The 21,862-nt window shown below is 28.4% G+C and overlaps 1 protein-coding gene across 3 annotated transcripts in view; it reads right to left on the bottom strand.

The window, feature by feature from the left end:
• Positions 1-2,754: 2,754 nt before the first annotated feature.
• LOC136091185 (uncharacterized) overlaps positions 2,755-21,862 on the bottom strand; it is a 48,216-nt gene continuing 29,108 nt past the window's right edge. Inside the window, exons 1-2 of one of the 3 annotated variants that reach the window (XM_065818200.1) lie at positions 5,464-5,811; positions 2,755-4,960 (exon numbers count right to left, since the gene is read on the bottom strand). In XM_065818200.1, the coding sequence (XP_065674272.1) occupies positions 4,028-4,954 (927 nt within the window). In that variant the 5' untranslated portion in view covers positions 4,955-4,960; positions 5,464-5,811 and the 3' untranslated portion in view covers positions 2,755-4,027. Of the gene's footprint in view, positions 4,961-5,463; positions 5,812-17,113; positions 20,960-21,862 lie in introns of those variants that run through there. The other 2 variants (XM_065818201.1, XR_010643768.1) reach the window with 2 other exon arrangements.

Consider the following 21,862-nt stretch of genomic DNA (forward strand, 5'->3'; position numbering starts at 1 on the left):
TTAACGGATTTTTTTTTTGAATGTACGATTTATTAAAAGATTATACTTTATTTAAAATCTGGTCAGGCGGTTCTCGATGACGAGATCTTATGATCTTCTGCGAGTATCCGCGTTCTTATTGTAACGTTAACAAAATTTGTAATTCTTGCATTATGTATTTAATATATTTTATTCATTCTTATATTGTAAAACTTATAAACTTATTTTGAATAAATAAAAAATCATGGAAAAATTAATTGGTTAGAACTCTTCTTGGATCATCAGGAAGAGTTCTAATCATTAATTTAGTTAATAACCATTATTATTATTTTTAAATAGTGGCAATACTTTTAGTTCGCCATATCTGTCAAAATGTCAGCTAAATACACATTTCAGTCAATTGTTGAAAAGCGTGGTTGGAGTTAGTTCAAAATTTAAGATCAATTTTTCATTTTTAAAACAACTTTTTGCAAGTTTTTTGAGTTTAGGACTATCAAAACGTAGTATTGGTTAATTATTTAATTAGTTATGATTAATAATTTATTATTTTTGCTAATTTTAATGCATAAATTCTCATTCGTAATCATTCTTACCTCTCATTGATTTTTTTAGCATAGACAAGTCTTCAGACTTAACCCCAAGAAAATGAAGGGAAGTAAAGACTTTACTTTTTTACTCTACGCATTCTCAGAGAAAGAAATCAGCAATTACAAGTGTTTCCAAGTCAGTAGTGAACCGAATCAAAAAAAAAGCTGATACAAACCAGACCTCGTTGGTAGAAGTGGCAGAAAAAGGATTATTATTCTACATTGTGACCGTAAAATCAAAGACATCTGTCTTAAAAACAGAAAAAAAATGTCACTTAACTAGCTACAATGATAAACAATGAAGGAATCAACATCTCAAAAAGGACGGCTCGGAATTTAATGGGTTGTCGTCCAACCAAAAAAACACCTTAACTGAAGCCAAGAAAAAAAAAAGGAACTGGAATGGGCTAGAAACACCAGAAAATGTTTATAGAAGACTGGAGTAGAGTAAATGTGACTTATAATATTGTAAAAACCCTAAAAAATTATAGCTTTATATTTAAAAATATCTTTGTGATGTCTTTAAGTTTCTGCTTCTCGGACGAGTCAACATTTCAAATTTTGGTGGACAAAAGCTCATTTTTCCGACGTCGCGTAGGAGAAAAATTCCACCGGGACTGGTATATGGGAAAAGTTAAACATTCTGTCAGTGAAATGGTGTGGCCTGTGATCTCAGGTATAGGTATGGGTTCCTTCTACATTGTGGAAGGGACCGTGGGGCAGGAACAGTACAAAGGAATACTGGAAAACAGGCTCCTGCTCCAGATCCAAGAATGGTTCTCTGGTAATGAAGAGTAAATGTTCATGCATGAGTCGGCACCGTACTATAAAACTAAGAGTGTTACAGCATTCCTAGCTCAAAAAAATGTGCGCGTTTTGCCTTGGCTGAGGAATTCGGCTAACATGAACCGTAAATAAAATTTATAAGAGTTTGCAAAACGGTATATTGCCAAAGAAATCTTCACTATCACGCAGCAATCGATAAAAATCTTTATTAAAGAATGGCATAACAACCCCAGTCTCCAGCAGTCTCCATGTATGAATACATAGAGCACGCAAATAAAAAATTTGTAGCCATTTTTTACGTCATTGCAATCAGTTAATAGTTTAAAGTTTTTTTTTGTAAGACGTCGTATAACTTTGTGAGCGATTCATGAATTATTTTCTTACATATACAGTTTTTGTTTTTATTTTTTTCTCAAGGGCTGCAAAAATTGTAATCAGAAAAACTGGAAAATGGTTAGCGAAATCTGTTTTAATAATACTACTTCGCATTTTAGCCCTAGTATAACTATTAGTAATAATATTATCAATAATGGATGCAGTTGTTTTGCCACGCGAGCTGGCTTGTTTTTCATAGAAAAAACCCTATGATGCATAAGCGTATTTATAACACGAGCGACGTAGAAAGTAGTTTGCGTGATTTTCAAATTGATTTTAATAATCATTTGACAATCTATAGAATGCTGTTACAAATGTATTTTTATTTATTTTAATAATAATTTTAATAGTAAATGACTAAGGTCAGAGGAAATTCACGGCAAAGAATTGTCGAAATAACGGCGTGTTTATAAAACTTGTGACAAAATCACGCCAAGAAAACAATACACTTTTATGGATATTTTGTCAAACTAAATGTCTTCAAATTTTAGTTATGTACACTAAAATCAATGTCATCAAACGTACTCAACTATTATATAGTCAAACTGTTAACTAATCAGTTGCTAGGTCAATAACTTATATATCGTCTATATCTATAAACAATATCAATACCAATTTTATTTTATATTTGTAGTGAATATTTTGTTAATTTTCGCTGACACTATAAATGACTCACAATTAACGTCTTTTACTCTGAAGTTATCTACATGCTTAAAAGTCAATAAGTTTTAGACAAAAACAGGTACGTACACGTCAATACCGTTTTCTATCGATTGATGGATGGGTTTATATCCTGATAATTAAAAGTTAAAATTAATAGTGTCTCGATGACACCAAATTTTTTTCAGACAATACTAAATTTGTTATTTATGTTATTTAGCATCTATTTATGTTTTTATCAGGGTTTATTATTAGGTTTAGTGTGTTTTTTCTTCCTGTTTTGTCATAAACAGTTATGTTGTTAGCTTCCACCATTTTAACAATAATAACTAAAAATATTATTTAAAACACAAAATAAAAAATAAACTTCAAGCATTCTTATGTGATTTTTTAAAATCTTTGATTACTAGTTTATCATAAATAACGCAGAATATTTATCGTTAGTTCTGCGAGTTTGCATTTCTTCAAAGAGATTTTTCCGAATGATTCGGGTATCCAAAATATGGTTCTGCATTTACGTATGGTTCGGGTATCCAAAGAATAGTCCATATTTATAAATATCCCTGTTCCTTTTAATTTTTTTGAGTTCTTTAAAATACCAATTTTATCTTTAAGTTTAGGAATTTTATTACGATTGATCGAGTTTAATTTGCCCAATTTTTCTAATCCTATGTGCCCTTTCGATAATAATGCTATTTACATTTAGTTTGCTTTCAAAAATACTTTAAATACGTTTTTGTATCCTTTTTTTAAATAATTAAATAAAGAATCTTTTCTTCAGATTGATTCGAACTTTCAGGTTTACTCTCAGGTATTTGTTCAAGTCGTAAGCATTTTTTTTTCAGTCGCTCTTTCAGTTGTCGTACCTTGATTTTTTTCTTCTGCATTAAAAACTACTTTTGTAACAAATTTTTTCTTCAATTTTATTGATTTTTTCTTCTTTTTCTTTATTTCTCTCATTTTTTCTACTTGGATATCTTAGGAAAAAGTGATACAGTTTTTGATATCTTTTTAAGTGCGTTCAATTTTTGAAACATTTGTTTTCACCATTTCAAATTTTCAAAATTTTTTTCAATTTGTAAAGTTTTCCATGTTTCTTTAATTTCTATTTTTTTTTTCAAAAGTTCAAAATAACCACGCTGCAGAAAAACGTCAAATTCACTTTCTTGTCTTACGCATCTATGATCATTCCATATACCGCGTGCAAACTCAATTTGTGCTAAAGACGCTTACACTAATAAAATACCATTTTAAAGTAAATGTAAAAGCGTATTTTACATTTACGTAAATTTAAATGACATATTGTTACTACATACACTTTTACATATCTCTATATAAATTTCTTATCCTTCCTATAAAAGCGACTCTTACTTGCCATTACCTCAACTTTAATGGCTGCCAAGAGTTCCGTGTCAACGGAAAAAGTGGGCACTTTAAAGTTTAACAATAATATATATGACAATTTAATTCAAATATTTGAAGTAACTCATAAATCGTTTTTAAAACTTAAATCAAGTTTCAAAAAAAAAAAAAAAATCAAGCTGTACTATTAAAGAAAAAAGAACATATGAAAAATTTGCTTTAACATCTTTTCGCCTTTAAACCTTTCGCTTGCATTTATAAAGTTAGTTTTAATATTATCAACAGTATTCCCAATCTTGATGTTCATTTGGGCGACATGCAATTGGACACTTAACAATTCTTTCAGATTTTTCTCTGTATTGTCCAACAAATTCTCCAGTGTCATCTCTCTTTGTGGGAAAAGGTTGACTTCTAGTATCTTTTTCACACAAATAAGAATCGTGTATTAATACATTATGGCTGACATGCGGCATAACATACAAAGTTAAAACATCCTGATCATCTCCTTTTTTTGCCTCTCTCTGTTTGATAGGATCACGATCCATGCACTTTTCAGTACAAATTGTTGCTATTTTGATTCCTAGGACTCGGTTTAGTTCATTTCTATAACACCACATTCCGCCCAAAATTGGTATATCATGTTGAGGATTATCTTTCATTGAATGAACCAATTTACCTGATTCCAGCCAAACTTTAACAGCTTCACTTTCTCTTTCTAAAAGTTTTGAGTCCAAGTCTCTAATACACGCAACATCCACAGCTAAATCTGCAATTACTAAAAATCTCCACACCATTCCGTTAATACTTTCTAGATCGTCGAAGTTACTAACATTAAAAAACTCTAAATTTTGATAACGCTCTGTTAATCTAGCAACAATAATTGGTGTTATTGTGTACTTGTCATGATAAATTCGAACTATCCAGTTTTTATATAAGCTATTGTTTGCTGCCTCTTTTGCAACAAGTTCAACATTTTGCGCATATCTATCCCAGTTATTTCCAAAAAGTGAGTAAGACAAAACGTTTACTTTTAAAATCATTCGGTTGTCCGTATTAAAGTCCAAATAGCGTTTATGTGTAATGCTGTGAATAGAAAATTTTAGTTTTTTAATTTTGAATTTTAGTCGATAAGTAAAGAAGGCTAACACCAGTAAGCAAAGAAGAATAGTCATCTTGAATATCTTGATCAACTTTTTATGCTCCATACCCTTCTGTTTATATTTTAAAAAAAAGGTATATAAGTAAAGTTTATTTGCGTAACCTTATTTACATAATAAAGCATATATATTAATTATAAAAAAACTAACTTTTATAAAATTACATAAAATTAATCTATAATCTTTTTTAATTATAGAAACATGGTTTTTTAAATTTTGACCTGCTATTTAAAAAAGATTGGTAAGTTTTTTTTTATTTAAAAATAAAAGTATATAAATAAAGTTCATATAAGTTATATGTGAAGATTATTATATATAAGTTATATATAAAGATTATTATATAAAGATATATAATTAAAGTTTATATAAGTTATATAGTTAATTATCTGTTATGGAGAAATAGCATATCACGAGCGTAATGAGCTTATTTTCTTTATTGAGAGTGGCGTTTTAGAGTTAGAAAGTGTTCCGTCACTTTATAAAAAAATATTAGTTTAAAGTTAATTTTACAAGCTAATTTATATTATCAATATCATAAACTACGTTAAATTACTTACTACTACTTTTAAATATTCGATCAGCTTAAAAAATTGAACTCATCAGCGTAATTACAAACTTTTTTACAGCATATTTTCATACAAACAAACCTGATGCAGTTTTAATTAAACTTTATGTGAATACTGTTTACTGTAAACTGTAAATGATTTATTATACTGCTATTGAACATCATTTTATTTTTCGTAGTAATGTTTTTCTAAAATCAGCTCGATTATTTCAATTAAATTGAATATTTTTTTTAAAATTAATATGGAAGCCATTTTTTAGTAAGTAAAAAACAAGATGAGGAGAAACAAATACTTTATATAGTTTTTTTTTTTTCGGAAAAACTATTCAAAACTGTCACTGAAAACAAGAAAACTTAAGTTATAAACACAATCAAAATATCCTATTTTATGCTTGGCTTTAACTTCACCTCCATGTCCTTGGACAACTTCACCTCTTTGCCCGTAGAACTTCCACAGAAATATATATGATGTAATACTTTTCACGGTGGAAGTAAAATCTTAAACAATACTTTGGCCTTCTATTTAGGGTATAAATGTGAAGTCAGAGAAGAAACTTGAATATAAATATGAAATCTGAGAAGAAACATATGTGATAAGAAACCTCTATAAGACATATGAAACATATATGCTACGTAAGTTTTTTTTCCAAACTTTATATTTATATCCTAAACAGAAGGCCAGTTAATTGTTTCATTTTTCTTCCACGGACATAGATGTTGGAATGTGTCCTAGAATATGTCATATCCTATCATATCCTTCGACAACTTGTTTAACCTGTCGAACAGTAAAAAATTTGGGCTTACTTACTCACTATCTTAAAATTTCAAAAGAGTAAATTTTAATTTGCATTTCATTTATTAAAAAAATAAAATAATACAATTAACATTTTTGCGAAAAAAAAAATTGGAGCATTTAAAAAAGTTTTTCTCGTTTTCAAGCCGAAAAAAGTAATTGAAGCTGAAAATGAAGATAATTTTGTTGACAAAATGAAAATGATAAATAAATAACACTACAACGTAGACACAAGATAGTCGATACCGAGAAGGATGATTTTGATTTGTTTGAGTCGATAAGGATGATTTTGTATCGTGTGGTATCCTTTTTATACTTATGTCGATACCATCAGTTTCGGTCTGATACCACGCAATACCGATAATAATAAGAATTGTGTGGTATCAAATGGTCGCACACGATTAGAAAAAAAAAAAAAAAAATGTGACCTTTTGAATTTATCATTAACAAAATACAAGTAAGATTGCTTTTTAGAGGATTAGTTAATAATGTTTAGTTAATGATAGAAGGTATAATGAGTTAATAACGTTTTGTTAATAATAGAAGGTATAATAAGTAAAGATTAGTTTACTTTAGTTGTTGAATGTTCAACACAGAACAAAAGACTCTACCAGGCGAGAATTTCTGGTATTTTGTTATTTTCTAGATATCTTATTATTTCTTGATATTTTTCGCGGTTCTCTGCGACAAGAACTAATCACCTTCTTTAGTTTTTATTTTTATTTATATGCTCATTTGTAATTTTTTTTTCTTTTTTAAGTATTGTATGAAGATAAACAATAAATGTAAAATAAGAAACAAAAAATTAAAATAAAAAAAAATAAAAATTACAATAACACAGAAGATTTAATATAAGTAACGACACAGGATGAGAAACTAAAATACAATAAAAATATCACACAATCAGTTAAAATATCAATAGCAATTAAAAATTAGGTTGCAGAAGCAATATCACACAATTGAATTAAAATTGCGATACTATTTGAAACAATAAATGATAAGTATGATATGATACAATATCACTCAGGCTTTGAGAATTTCTATTAAACTTTATGAGTCAACTACAAAGGAAAGAGTGGAGAGAAGTAGGACGCAGGAGAAGTGGGACATCTAAAAAACTTCAATAAGGAGAGGTCTTTAATCAATGTTGTTTATCGTAAGCAATGAGATTTTTCCACTTCTATTTAGCAAACAACGCTCCCTGCTTAGCAAGCAACGTCTCCCTGCTTTGTCTCCTTGTTTATGTTCTATGGTGATATTATTCCGCTAAATGGTGAAATAAATGTTGAGCTGCTAAAAGTAAATAAATGGTTTAGAGCTAATAAACTCTCAATAAACGTAGACAAAACTCAATATACATTATTTTATAAAAAAACGCAGGAAGAAAACATGCCACTTAAATTACCATTTCTTTCTATAAATAGTAAACAAATTAAAAAACAAGAATGTTTAAAGTACCTACGAGTCTATGTAAATGAAAACTTATCTTGGCTTTCCCTCATAAAACACATTGGATCAAAAATTAAAAAAACTATTCGTATAATGTATAGAATTAGTCCTTTAATTAATACTCAAAGTCTTAAGTTAATATACTTTAGCCTAATTCATAGCTATATCCATTATGGTAACATTGCGTGGGCATCCACACAACCCTCTAAACTTAAAAAGATATTTAGTGTACAAACACATGCTTGCAGAATTATATACGGAAAAAACAAAATTGAGCATACAAAGCCGTTAATGAGGGTGATGAATGAGGGTGCCGTTAATGAGGGTGATGAAGCCGTTAATGAGGGTGATGAAGCCGTTAATGAAGATGATGAATTTATACGAGATAAATACATTTCAACACATGATCTTTATGTATTATCATTTAAAAAATTTCACACCGAAAAACTTTGAAACAAAATTTAAGATAAATCAAAACAATTACTATTTTCTGAGATTAAACGAGAGGCTCATATACACACTACGTCGTAAACTAACTAAATACAAAGAATATAGTATAACATATCGAGGACCTAAGATATGGAACAGTTTTAAAAATAACCACCTCAGTATGGTGAAAACTGTATATTCATTTAAGTTTTATATAAAAAAAGAAATTTTGAAATCAAATGACAGCTTTGAAACTTAACATATACACTATCGTTTTTTAATCTAATTTTTTGATATACTCAAAGTAGTTTTCCACTTATTGTCTTTTTTTCTATTTTTTTTTTACGGAGTTTTGTTATTTTTTTTAAAGATTTTAACGGAGTTTTTTTTTTTTATTTTATTTTTCTTACTTTATTATAATAGCTTTATTTTCATTTCGCTTGTTAAAGCTCACATAGGGGCTCTATGAAAAGATTGTGGTGACTCTGGTCATCCATATCTTCTTTGAGCCCCTGGCTGTTTATATAAATATATATATTTTTTCTTTTTTTTAAGGAATAATTTTTGTATATTTATTGTATGAACAGCAAAATATATGAAAAAAAATAAATTTGCAAAATAAAAAGGTAAATCACGACCTCCATGTCACCAGGATGTTGAGTAGTACTCTGGGTTGGATAGCACAGATTCTTTCTGGCTTTTAGAACCCTTTTTCTTTTACTGTGACCTAAAAAAAATTGTGTACATTTGTTTCACATTGGATTACCTTTGGATACCCTTGTTTACATCAATAAAAAATCATATAAAGCTGTACAATTTTGCTGCATCGCATCGTAACATCCATTATTCAACTAAGTTACCAAAGCCAATTGTTTCCAATTCAACTTCTGTTTCTTTAACTTTTTCCTCCTTGGCAGCTTCTTCCTCATCTCGTATCTTTTAATTCTGACACATTTCAATGTACTCATCCTTATGGTTGGATCGCAGGTGACTACTCAGGGTTGATGTTGACCCAGAATTCATTTATAGGTCCTTCTTAAAGATATTACACACACCATAGGCCTTATCTCCACTGTATTCCTTCAGGAAGTACTGCCAAACTAGCGAGCAGTGGGTCTTTGGCATATTTGTTTGATGTTTTACAATGTTTAAATTGTATTAAATAACGTACACTTAGTTATAAGGTTTTCAAATTTGTTAAATATAATGTAAAAAAGTTTATACATGTTTTGTTACCGTAAAATTTTGATTTACAACTTTTTACGGCTTTCAACATTGTTTTATCAACTTTTAAAGGTTTTCAAAGTCAATTAAAATTAAAGTTACAAATTTTTACGGCTTTCAACATTGTTTTAATTAAGTTTTAACGACTTTTAAAGGTTTTTAAAGTCGATTAAAAGTTAATGCTAAACCTTTTTATGGCTTTCATAACCGTTTAATTAACTTTTTTTCGAAGTTTAACAGATTTCAACTTCCTTTAATTTATGAAACTTTGCCTAACTGACGCTTTTAAAGTCGTACAAAAAATGTACGATTTTGGAACCGTAACTCGATTGTTTTATCTTTAGTCAAAATACTGTATCTTTAAATTATTAAGAACTTACCTATTTGGGTCAACGTAAAGATAAAGCGTTTAAGTACAGCCTTGATTTCGTTTTCTTTTTGTTTATGAAACAAAAGGTTACAAGCATAGTTTCGAGGCATTACAGTGCGATTGAACTTCCTCTGTTTTATACTTCCGGGTAATTTCGCATCAAATCACCCAAAATTAAGGAAATTTTAAACCATGGGTTCTCAAATTTTTTAAAAACTTCTTTGGCTGTTGCATCTTAAAAAGAAAAGTTGACACATAAAATTTCAGCTAAAAATGTTGAGCGGTTGACAAGATACTGCAACTTTAATATTGACCTGGTTTCCCAAAATGACCCGGTTTTCATAACATTCTGAAAAAACATTTTTCTTAAAAAAACAGGAAATAAAAATGGCAAAACTATGAAAATAAACATATATAATGTTTTTTTGACGCTGAATTCAATAAATGTACTTAAAATGCTGAAATATAAAAGGAACATGCTTAAAAGTTAATAAAACAACTAGTTTCTTTAAACCAACTTTGGGGCCCAATATCTCAAAACACCCCCGCCAAATTTTTTTTTTTTTTGCTGTTATTGTTTTCAGCTGCTTATAATCTTACTAGGCACAAAAAATCTAACAGGAAAAACAACTGAAACATATGGAACTTTAGTTTCAAAGATATATCGAATTTTCAATAAATTATTTTTAAAAACTTGCAAATAGAGTTCTGTAAAATATTAAATTTGGTTTATAGACTCTTTAAAAAAACAAAAACAACTTTGTTATATTTAAGGAAGTCTTAATTATATGATAACTTAGTTATTTGATCTTAATAACTGAAAAAAATATTTTAATCAGTTTTTATATAAAAACAATTATATAAAATCTAATTAAGTGTGATACTGATGTGCATTTGTTTTAAAAATGTATTTTGACGACTATATTTTGTATAAGTTTATAATAACTAGTTTATAAAAAGTTCAGGTATAGAACAGCATTTATTGGTGAAATTTTATTCAAATATTAACAGATTAACAATTTGACATATATATATATATATATATATATATATATATATATATATATATATATATATATATATATATATATATATATATATATATATATATATATATATATATATATAAATTGTAAATATATATAAATATATCTATAAAGAAAATTAACAATATCTATCAATGTAAAAAATTATACAACAGGGATTCGGAAAAGGTTTGAATTATTTCTATATTAAAATTTTTTTTCTTTTGAACTGAAAATTAAGTAGGAAAGAAGAATTCTCTTTTTTAAAAAAAATACATTCATACTAAGTAATTTATTATAAGATGTGTTCTATTGGCTTCATGACATCAGATGCATGCAAAACCCAACAAGGTGTTATTGAAACTTTAAGCAATGAAGAAAAAATAACTATATCATTACGCTGTAACATTGAACTATCAAACTTAATAATGTTATGTGAAAGACATACTACAAAATATTTGAAAATGTATCCTATATGGCAGAAAGCATGCTGTGATCCATTCCATAAACATACAAAGAAAATCACAAGTAAGTAGAAGTAGAATTTAAATATTTTAATATATATACTTTTTTAGAAGCTATATACTTTTTAGAAGCTTTTAATGAAGAACTTCTAATATTGACCAAGTTGGTCAATATTAGAAGTACAAAATAATTTTGCAGTTACAGAATACCAAGCAAAAATGGCTAGACAAATTTTTAATAAAAAAAGATTGTTAGCTATCTCTCCGTTGGACAAAGGTAAAGTCTTACACAAAGAAATAAAAGATTCTGTTAAATTTTTTCATGACTCAAGTGATTTATGTAGAGCTATGCCTGGAAAAAAAGATTATGTTAGCATTCAAAAGAACGTCCATAAACAAAAAAAACTGCTTTTGTGTAATTTAAAGGAACTATATGTATTATACAAAGAAAACAATCCAGAAATACAAATAAGTTACTCAAAATTTGCTTCACTTAGGCTAAAGTGGTGCATTTTGCCAGGTGCAAGCGGTACACATTCTATTTGTGTTTGTTCTTATCACCAAAATGCCAAATTGCTAGTAGATGCCTTAAATATTGGACTAAAGTATAAGGATTTACTTTCAAAAACCATTTGTTCAGTAGAAAACAAAGAAAGCATGCTTTCACAGTGTGAAAATTGTCCTGGTAAAGAACCCCTTAACAAATATTTGTATGAGATTTTTGGAGAATACGAAGATGATTTTGAGATACACTACAAGCAATGGCAAACTACTGATCGTGCAAAACTATTGAGTTTAACAGCAGATGTTCCAACATTTGTTGAACTATTAGTATCTTGCTTTGAAAAGCTACAAGCTCATTCTTTTATTGCTCGCTCTCAATCACAGTACCTTAACCAACTAAAACAAAATATGGATCAATCAAACAATATCATTATTGGCAACTTTGCTGAAAATTATGCTTTTGTAGTCCAAGATGAAATACAAATCTATCATTGGAACACCCAACAATGTTCTTTACACCCATTAGTGATATACTATAAAGATAATAAAGATGTACTGAAACATATTTCTTACTGTTTTATATCAGACGACATTACACATGATGTAACTTACGGGTACAAAATATTTCAACTAATCATACCAGTATTTAAAATAAAATTTTTCGATATGTCTATATTACATTTATTCACTGATGGTTGCGCAGGACAGTACAAAAATTGTAAAAGCTTTTACAATCGATGCCAACTAGAGAGCGAATTTGCCTTTAAAGTGGAATGGAACTTTTTTGCCACGTCCCACGGAAAGTCACCATGCGATGGGATTGGTGGTACTGTAACAAGATTACCAGCACAAAAAAGTTTAAAACGACCATACAGAAACCAAGTTCTCACTTCAGAAGCTACGTATGAATTTTGCATTGAGAAAATCAAGGTTGTTAACTTCATTTACATAAAGGGATTAGACTTACAATTGCAACGTGAAGAGCAAAAAAAAAGGTACACTGGTGTAACAACTCTACCTGGTACTCGTAGGTTTCATCAATTTATTTATCTTGGAGATAACAGGGTTGGAGCAAAGAGGTGTAGTACGGATACTAGTTATACAATAATGGATTATTGTATAATTAGTATCCGTATCCAATCTTAAAAAGAAACAAGATATATTTCAAACTGATATTGTTACTTTAGGAGGTTATGTAGCTGTAGTCTATGATGATAAGTGGTGGATCGGCATTGTAACTAAAACCAACCTAGAAAAGTTGATGCTAAAGTTAAATTTCTTCACCCAAAAGGTCCATCAATCTAATATAACTGGCCTGAAAGAGATGGCTAGTGTTTTATTGCCAAGACCAACATATTGAAAAAACTATCTGTTCCACAAGCTTGCTCTAGTTCCGGTAGAAACTATGTGTTTAAAAATGCTGAAATAGAAGAAGTACAAGTAAAATGGGAGCAATATTATGAACTATTACAAACACAGTCAAAATAACTTACATCTTCGATACCTTTGAAAATCTTGTTTATTCAAGTAACTTTTTAAATTACGATTAACTTATTTTCATTTTATTTACAAATATTGTTTGGGAATTTCTTGAAAAAATAACACATCTTTGAAATTAAAGTTTTATATGCTTCAGTTGTTTTTTCAGTTAGATTTAAAAAATTTGACGGGGGTGTTTTGAGATATTGGGCCCCAAAGTTGGTTTATAGAAACTAGTTGTTGTATTAACTTTTAAGCATGTTTATTTTATATTTCAGCATTTTAAGTACATTTATTGAATTCAGCGTCAAAAATACATTATCTATGTTTATTTTCATAGTTTTGCCATTTTTATTTCCTTTTTTTTAAGAAAAATGTTTTTTCAGAATGTTATGAAAACCGGGTCATTTTGGGAAACCAGGTCAATATTAAAGTTGCAGTATCTTGTCAACCGCTCAACATTTTTAGCTGAAATTTTGCATGCAATATTTTTTTATAGTTAGGAATAATGTGTCAAAATATAACACAAAAAGAAGACACATGGTTCAATGGACTGGATGATTTGATGTGGTATTACCCTTCCATTATATAACTCATTAACCCTACTATTATGTTGAGGTCCAAGCGGACCCCACGAGAGTTTGTTTTTGCATTATATATTTATGTAATTAGAAAATTTTTTTCAAAATTTTATGTATCTTTTAAATATCACAAGTTGTGCTTTTAAAAAGTTTTATATGTTTTTTTATGTTAACATGTTTATAAAATATATTAATTATTAGGCATTTTAATAGCAATTAATTAAGAATATTTGTAAAATAATTAAGAATTAATTAAGAATATTTGTAAAATAATTAAGAATTAATTAAGACTATTTGTAAAATAATTAAGAATTAATTAAGAATATTTGTAAAATAATTAAGAATTAATTAAGAATATTTGTAAAATAATTAAGAATTAATTAAGAATATTTGTAAAATAATTAAGAATTAATTAAGAATATTTGTAAAATAATTAAGAATTAATTAGGAATATTTGTAAAATAATTAAGAATTAATTAAGAATATTTGTAAAATAATTAAGAATTAATTAAGAATATTTGTAAAATAATTAAGAATTAATTAAGAATATTTGTAAAATATTCTTAATTAAATGCTATTAAAATAATAAACAACGAAACGTCCAAAAATGTTCTTACGCTTTCCACAACTTAGATGTTGAATTATAAGTAATCACTATGTGGCATTTTTTATAAGTAACTCAATCTTTTTCTTTGATATTTTTAGATAACTTTAGATTACATAACAAATATTAGAAATGGCTGAAAATAAAAAAAGAGTTTGTATTAGATACACTGCTAAACAGGCTCAGGAACTATTGTTTGCATTGCTTGATAGAGATCCATCATGTGAAGAAGAGTTAACATCTGATGATGATGATGATGATGATGATGATGATGATGATGATGATGATGATGATGATGATGATGATTATGATGATGATGATGATGATGATGATGATGATGATGATGATGATGATGATGATGATGATGATGATGATGATGATGATGATGATGATGATGATGATGATGATGATGATGATGATGATGATGATGATGATGATGATGATGATGATGATGATGATGATGATGATGATGAAGAGGATAAGAAGTTTTTAAAGAAACAACAGACAGCTCAGAATAAACTGAGTCATCAGATGATGCTGATTTTCAAGTAGATACTTCTGCAATTTCAAAAGTAGAGAATAAGTCAACACCAGTATTAGGAGCTAGAAGCTGTAGAACTCGGGGTGGAGTTAGAGGCACTAGCAGCATTTATGGCGCAAATAGTCAAGGGAGAATAAGTTATGCAAATCAGGTATTAGAAAGAGGAAACATACGTAAGTCCAAGTAAAACTAATGAAATAGTTGAAACAGAAGTCGAAGTTAGCAATACAACAAATGTTTTTAAGTGCCCAAAAAGTAACGAAATATGGCAAAAACAAAGACTAAACAATTCTAAAAACTTTGCAACACAAAATGTCATGAAATTAAAACCAGGATTAATATGTTTATATTAATATATTAATATTACCATATGCAATACGTATGACAGATTCGATAATACTTAGTTCTAACTAAATCAAACAAAGAAGGTGAAATTGTTTTTAGAGTATGGATGTAAAACCTTTACTCTATTATATAGTATGTAATATCTTTATATGTGTAATGGATGTAATATTTATACGCCTTAAAAAGTGTTTTACTTTGTATTCTAGAAAATTTTAAAAAAAAGTTAAGTGTGTAGGCGATTTTTGAACCCACGCAAAGCACTTCAACTACTCTGGAATGCTATATCATCTTTCAACAGTTTAATAAAGAAAACATTAACTTTAATTTGTAGCATATAAATGCTATAAATCAAAGGTAAGTAGATATCGCCGCTAAGAAATTTTCAAGTAAAATTAAATATGCAAAATGGGAAATTATTTAAAATAATTTAAAGAACTTCAAGTTTAGTTGTTAGATATTTGCATAGACCTACGTTCACATAGACAAAATATAAATCATTACGGATTGTGGTTTCAAAAAAACTCTAATACACTACCGTTCATAGTTATTTGAACTAGCTAAGATCGGACCCGTGAAAATATAGGTTTTTGAAAGTCTATTCCATACCGAACTTTTCTATACTTTTTCCATATATATCCTAGCTTTGCGGATCCGTAAAATACCAAAACTGCCATTTCTATAAACATCTATTCCATACCGAGTCTTTGTATACCTATTCCTTATTTACTTTAATATTTTTTAGTAAAATAATCTATTCTGAAAAAAACATTCAAGATCAAAAAATTTAACATGCGCACCTTTTCCGCATGTGTAGAGCTTATAAGAGACTTATAATTAAGTTTGTTTTTCTGCTAAATGCATCTCGTTGATAGCTCAGCAGTTAAATGCGCTGTCATCAGTTTTGTTTCGAGGGTTTAAGAACTCCCCTCAGCGTAATAAATTTTGAAATTTTTTCAATCTTGTTTGTACATTTATAGCATAAAAATAATAATATAGCAAAAAAGATTTCTAAAATTTTAAATAAAATTTTAAAGTTTTCTCATTTTATAGGTATATAATACGCGATTTTTTCTACATAATGCCTGCAAACTCAACATGTTTACATTAAAAACGTTTGTAAGTGTAAACACGCTTACAAACGTTTTTACGTTACGCTATATGATGGAACTAAGATGAAACGCTACAGATGGAACTAAAAAGATCTTAGACCACTAAAACATAGTCATAAATAAAAAAGTTCATTCTTAAGATTATAATTAAAAAACTAAAGAATGATAGCCTCAGCTATTAAACGCTAATCTGAAAGTTAAGCCAAAAATTTTTTGCGCATTTACGTCGGTTTGTGGCAAATAAACCTTAATGCGTCAAGTTTCATTTTGCATTTATCTGACATTTTTTGATTAATTTTAATTATATTGCATACAACTACATAAAAATATATAAAACTGGTATAGTGATATCATTTTACGGATAAGAGATTGTATTTATTACAATAGTAATAAATATATAGTTTTTGCCTTTATTAGAATAAATCCCATAAAAATATATTCCATATACTTTTAATAGAAGGAATTTTTTTTAAAAATTTAAATAAAATCTTATTATAGAGTGTTTTCCTAGTTTTTTGCCACAAAGTGACGTCACATAAGCAAAAAAATGTAGCTTCTGCAGGAAGCTTCCAAATGAGCCTGATGGCGCAACACGCTGTTAAAGATTTTTTTTTTTTTTTTTTTTTTCTTTAAGTTTAGAAAATATTTTGTTGTTTAATAAAATAAGTTACATAAGATTATCATGTAATGAAATATATAAACAAATAAGACAATTTAAAAAACAGACCGGGACTCAAAGAAGATATGGGTGATACAATACCACCACAATCTTTTCATAGAGCCCCTTGAAAAAATAGAATGTCGTCAAAATGTTCAAATAAACTGCAGATAAAAGTAAGATGTAAAAACTTTAAATTTAAATACTCTAGGATTTAAAATATATACACCATTGCATAAATAACTACAAAAGATATGTGCAATTAATTTTTCAAAGAATAAAAAAGTAAAATTATTTTGATAAAACTTAACGGAGTTCTTGTAATTCCTCCGAATTAAATATGTATTTTTTTGGCTAGCAACTTAAATGAGTTTAATGATTTTACCATCTTATCTTTTTTAGCTTCTTTTTTTTTTAAATAGTTCCATATTTTTGGTCCGCGAAATGCTATTGAACACTCTGTAAACTTGTTTAGTTTCTTAGGCAATTTAAAGAAATTTGATTGGTTTGTTCTAAGGAAATACTTTTCATTTATATTTTTTTTAAACTTACAATTAAAAGTTACTGGAGTTAGATTATTTGTAAACTTATTCATAAAAATTAGGTGTTGATAAATATTTATTTCATAAATTTTCATCATTTTCATGTCAAGCATTAAGGGTTTAGTGTGCTCCCTTCTTTTTTTTTCGTATGTAATTCTACACGCATGTTTTTGAACACTGGGTATTTTTTTAAGTTTAGTAATTTGCGTGCTGCCCCATGTAATATTGGCATAACTAATAAAACAATGAATTAAAGAGAAGTAAATTAATTTAAGACATATAATATTAACATAAGGATGAACTCGGTACATCATGCCGATGGCTTTACTAACTTTTGATTGTAAATATTTAATATGGGGAAACCAAGATAAATGCTTGTCCACAAGTATCCCTAAGAACTTTAAAGAGTCTTCCTGTTTTATTTCTTTATTATTTAAAAAAAGATCTGGTAGTTTGAGGGGAAGGTTTACTTCTTGCGACTTTTTATAAAATAATGTATATTTTGTTTTTTTAACGTTTAATGAGAGTTTATTTGCTTGAAACCAGTCATTTATCTTATTTAATTCAAAGCTCATGTCAGCATAAAGTTTCTTGATACTATAGATGGAAAGAAAGAGATTTGTATCATCAGCAAACATAATTGGGTTTAATTTCACTGATGCATTACTTAAGTCGTTTATATAAACTAAGAATAAGAGAGGGCCTAGTATTGATCCTTGGGGTACTCCACAGGGGACTTTAAGAATTCCGTATTCTTTTTTATGAACATATTGTGTTCTATCAGTTAGGTAACTTTTAACCCAATTGAAGTCCTTATTAATTACCCCATAATACTTTAATTTTTCTAGCAAGATGGAATGATCAACAGTGTCAAAAGCTTTAGTTAGATCAATAAATATACCTAAGGTAAATTTATTTTCATTAAAGCCATTATTTATTTGATCGACTAATTCAATAATCGCATGTTCAGTTGAAAGATTTTTCTGAAATCCGAATTGTTTTGGATAAAAAAAATTGTTTTTTGTTAAGTGGTCAAAGATTCTATTATAAATTACACGTTCGAATATCTTTGAAAATACAGAAAGCAATGATATAGGCCTGTAGTTAGAAACATTTGCATGGTCATTACTTTTATAAACTGGAATTACTATTGCGAGTTTTAGTACATCAGGAAATATTCCTTGGCCTAGTGAAAGCTTGACTATATAGAACAATGGTCTACTGATGCTTTTTTTTATTTGAAATTAGTATATTTTGCTGGGAATACCGTCAAATCCTGATGAAAAAGCCGTTTCAAATTCTTTTAATGTCAAGTCGAAATCATACAACGTTTTATCATTTGATGGTGTTAGATAGGTTTTATAAGAATTAAGGGGTGTTGTAATTTTGTTAGCTAGATCAAGTCCAACATTTGTGAAATATGTATTAAACTATTTGGATATTTCTTTAGGACAGAATATATCATTATTATTTATATTGATTCGTTTGGATAGCGAAGAAGTTTTATTTTGATTTTTTCCTAGTATGCCATTAATTACAGCCCATGTTTTTTTAGTATCCAGCTTACAATTAGTAAATTGTTTACTGTAATAACTTTTTTTAGTTTTTTTGAAAGATCGATATAAAAATAATTGTATGCTTTATAATTTTTTTCATTAGTTGTGCTTTTATTTTTAAGAAATTTATTATACAGTTTTTGTTTGGTTCTAAAGCATTTAATAAGTGTTTTATCCATCCATGGATTAGCAAGTGTTTTTGTTTTTATTTTTAATACTTCATTTGGACAAGCTTCCTTAAAAATCTCTTGGAATTTGTCTAAAATTAAATTATATGCTTCATTTGCATTTTGACTTTTATAAACATCACTCCAATTCTCTAAATATAATTTGTTCGTAAGATTGTTTTACTATGAGTTGAAAGGTTGCGTTTATTTATATATAAAATTTTGGGTTGATCATTTGGAATAACTTTGATATTTTTTATGGTAATGTATATTGGGAAATGGTCGCTTATATCCGTCTTAAATATTCCTGCCTCAAATGATGTTTCTAAGAGATTGTTAATAAAAATATTATCTATTGCAGTTGCAGAAGTTCTATTAACCCGAGTCGGTTTATTAATTACTGACAAAACATTGTACTTATATAACATGTCAAAAAAAGATTTTGTCTTCCTGTTGACAAATGCGTATCTTACATATTTTCGTGGATTCAGGCTGGCATGGAATCTTTTGTTCCCTCTCGACGAGTCCAGGTCAAGCCTCACTCTCCTCCATGGTTTTCCTCACACTGTGCTGCTGCGATTGCCAATCGAAACCGTTACTTCCATATTTATCAGCAAAACAGTTCTCCAGAAAACAGACGTCTGTTTATTACTGCTAGAAACCATTGTAAAAAATTTTTGTCTAACGCCAAAGCCTGCTATACACAGGCCGTGAAATCTTATATCTCATTCCAAAAATTAGGCTCTCGCGAATTCTGGAGAGTCTTTAATAGTATCAATAATAAAGGTAAATCTTTAATTCCACCTCTCTTGTATGGTTCAGACTTTGTCACCTAAAGACAAAGCTGAATTGTTTGCTAAAAACATTTCATCAATATCATCTCTTGATTCCACTAGTTGCGTTCTTTCTGGTATTGCCAACAAACAGGTTGATCCATTGCTTGACATTCGTATCACTCCAGCTTCTGTATCTAAAGTGATTTCCTGCCTAGATTCTTCTACAGCTTGTGGCCCGGACAACATACCTGTTATTGTCTTGCAGAAGTGTTCTCCGGAGCTGTGGTCTATAATCTCAAAACTATTTAACAAGTGCTTATTAGAGTCTTGTTTTCCAGCTTGCTGGAAAGCGGCATCCGTTATCCGTTATCCGTTATCCGTTTTTCATCTTGGGTCGATACTTAAATTAAATTTTATGTGTTATTGTAATTTTGATATATATTTTTTATTTTTATTTTTTTTATTTTTTATTTCTTATTTTATATTTATTATTTATCCTAATACAATATTTAGAAAAGAAAAAAAATTACAAATAAGTATATCAATAAAAATAAAAACTAAAGAAGATCATTAGGTCTTGTCGCAGAGAACCGCAAATAATATCAAGAAATAACAAAATATCTAGAAAATAACAAAATACCAGAAACTCTCGCCTGGTATAGTCTTTTTTTCCGTGTTAAACATTCAGCAACTAAAGTAAACTAATCTTGATTCATTATGGCTTTTATTACATCATTAACTGAACATTACCAACTAATCCTTTAAAAAGCAGTCTTTCTTGTATTTTTTTAATAACAATGGAGATGAAGTTGAAGCTAAGCATAAAATAGGATTTTTTGATTGTGTTTTCATCGACAGTTTGAATAGTTTTTCTGAAAAAAAAAAACTATATAAACTATTTGTTTCTCCTAATCTTGTTTTTTACATACTAAAAAATGGGTTCCATATTAATTTATAAAAATATTCAATTTAATTGAAATAATCAAGCTGTTACTACGAAAATAAAAATTATATTCAATCATAGAATTAATAAATTATTTATAGTTTACAGTATACAGTATTCACACACAGTTCAATTAAAACTGCATCAGGTTTGTTTGTATGAAAATATGCAGTAAAAAAAGTTTGTAACTACGCTAAGTTCAACTGATCGAATATTTTAAAGTAGCAGTAAGTATCTTAGCGTTTATAACATTGATAATATAAGTTAGCTTGTAAAATTCACTTTGAACCAATTTTTTTTTGTCTTACTCACTTTTTGGAAATAACTGGGATAGATATGCGCAAAATGTTGAACTTGTTGCAGAGGAGGCAGCAAACAGTAGCTTATATAAAAACTGGATAGTTCGAATTTATCACGACAAGTACACAATAACACCAATTACTGTTGCTAGGTTAACAGAGCGTTATCAAAATTTAGAGTTTTTTAACGTTAGTAACTTCGACGATCTAGAAAGTATTAACGGAATGGTGTGGAGATTTTTAGTAATTGCAGATTTAACTGTGGATGTTGCGTGTATTAGAGACTTGGACTCAAAACTTTTAGGAAGAGAATGTGATGCTGTTAAAGTTTGGCTGGAATCAGGTAAACTGGTTCATTCAATGAAAGATAATTCTGCACATAGTATACCATTGTTGGGTGGTATGTGGTGTTATAGGAATGAACTCAACAGAGATCTAGGAATCAAAATAGCAACAATTTGTACTAAAAAGTGCATGGATCGTGATCCTATCAAACAGTTGGAAGTAAAAAAAGGAGATGATCAGAATGTTTT

The sequence above is a fragment of the Hydra vulgaris genome, chromosome 14 (genome assembly GCF_038396675.1).
Source record: "Hydra vulgaris chromosome 14, alternate assembly HydraT2T_AEP".
In the NCBI taxonomy this organism is placed as follows: Eukaryota; Metazoa; Cnidaria; class Hydrozoa; order Anthoathecata; family Hydridae; genus Hydra; species Hydra vulgaris.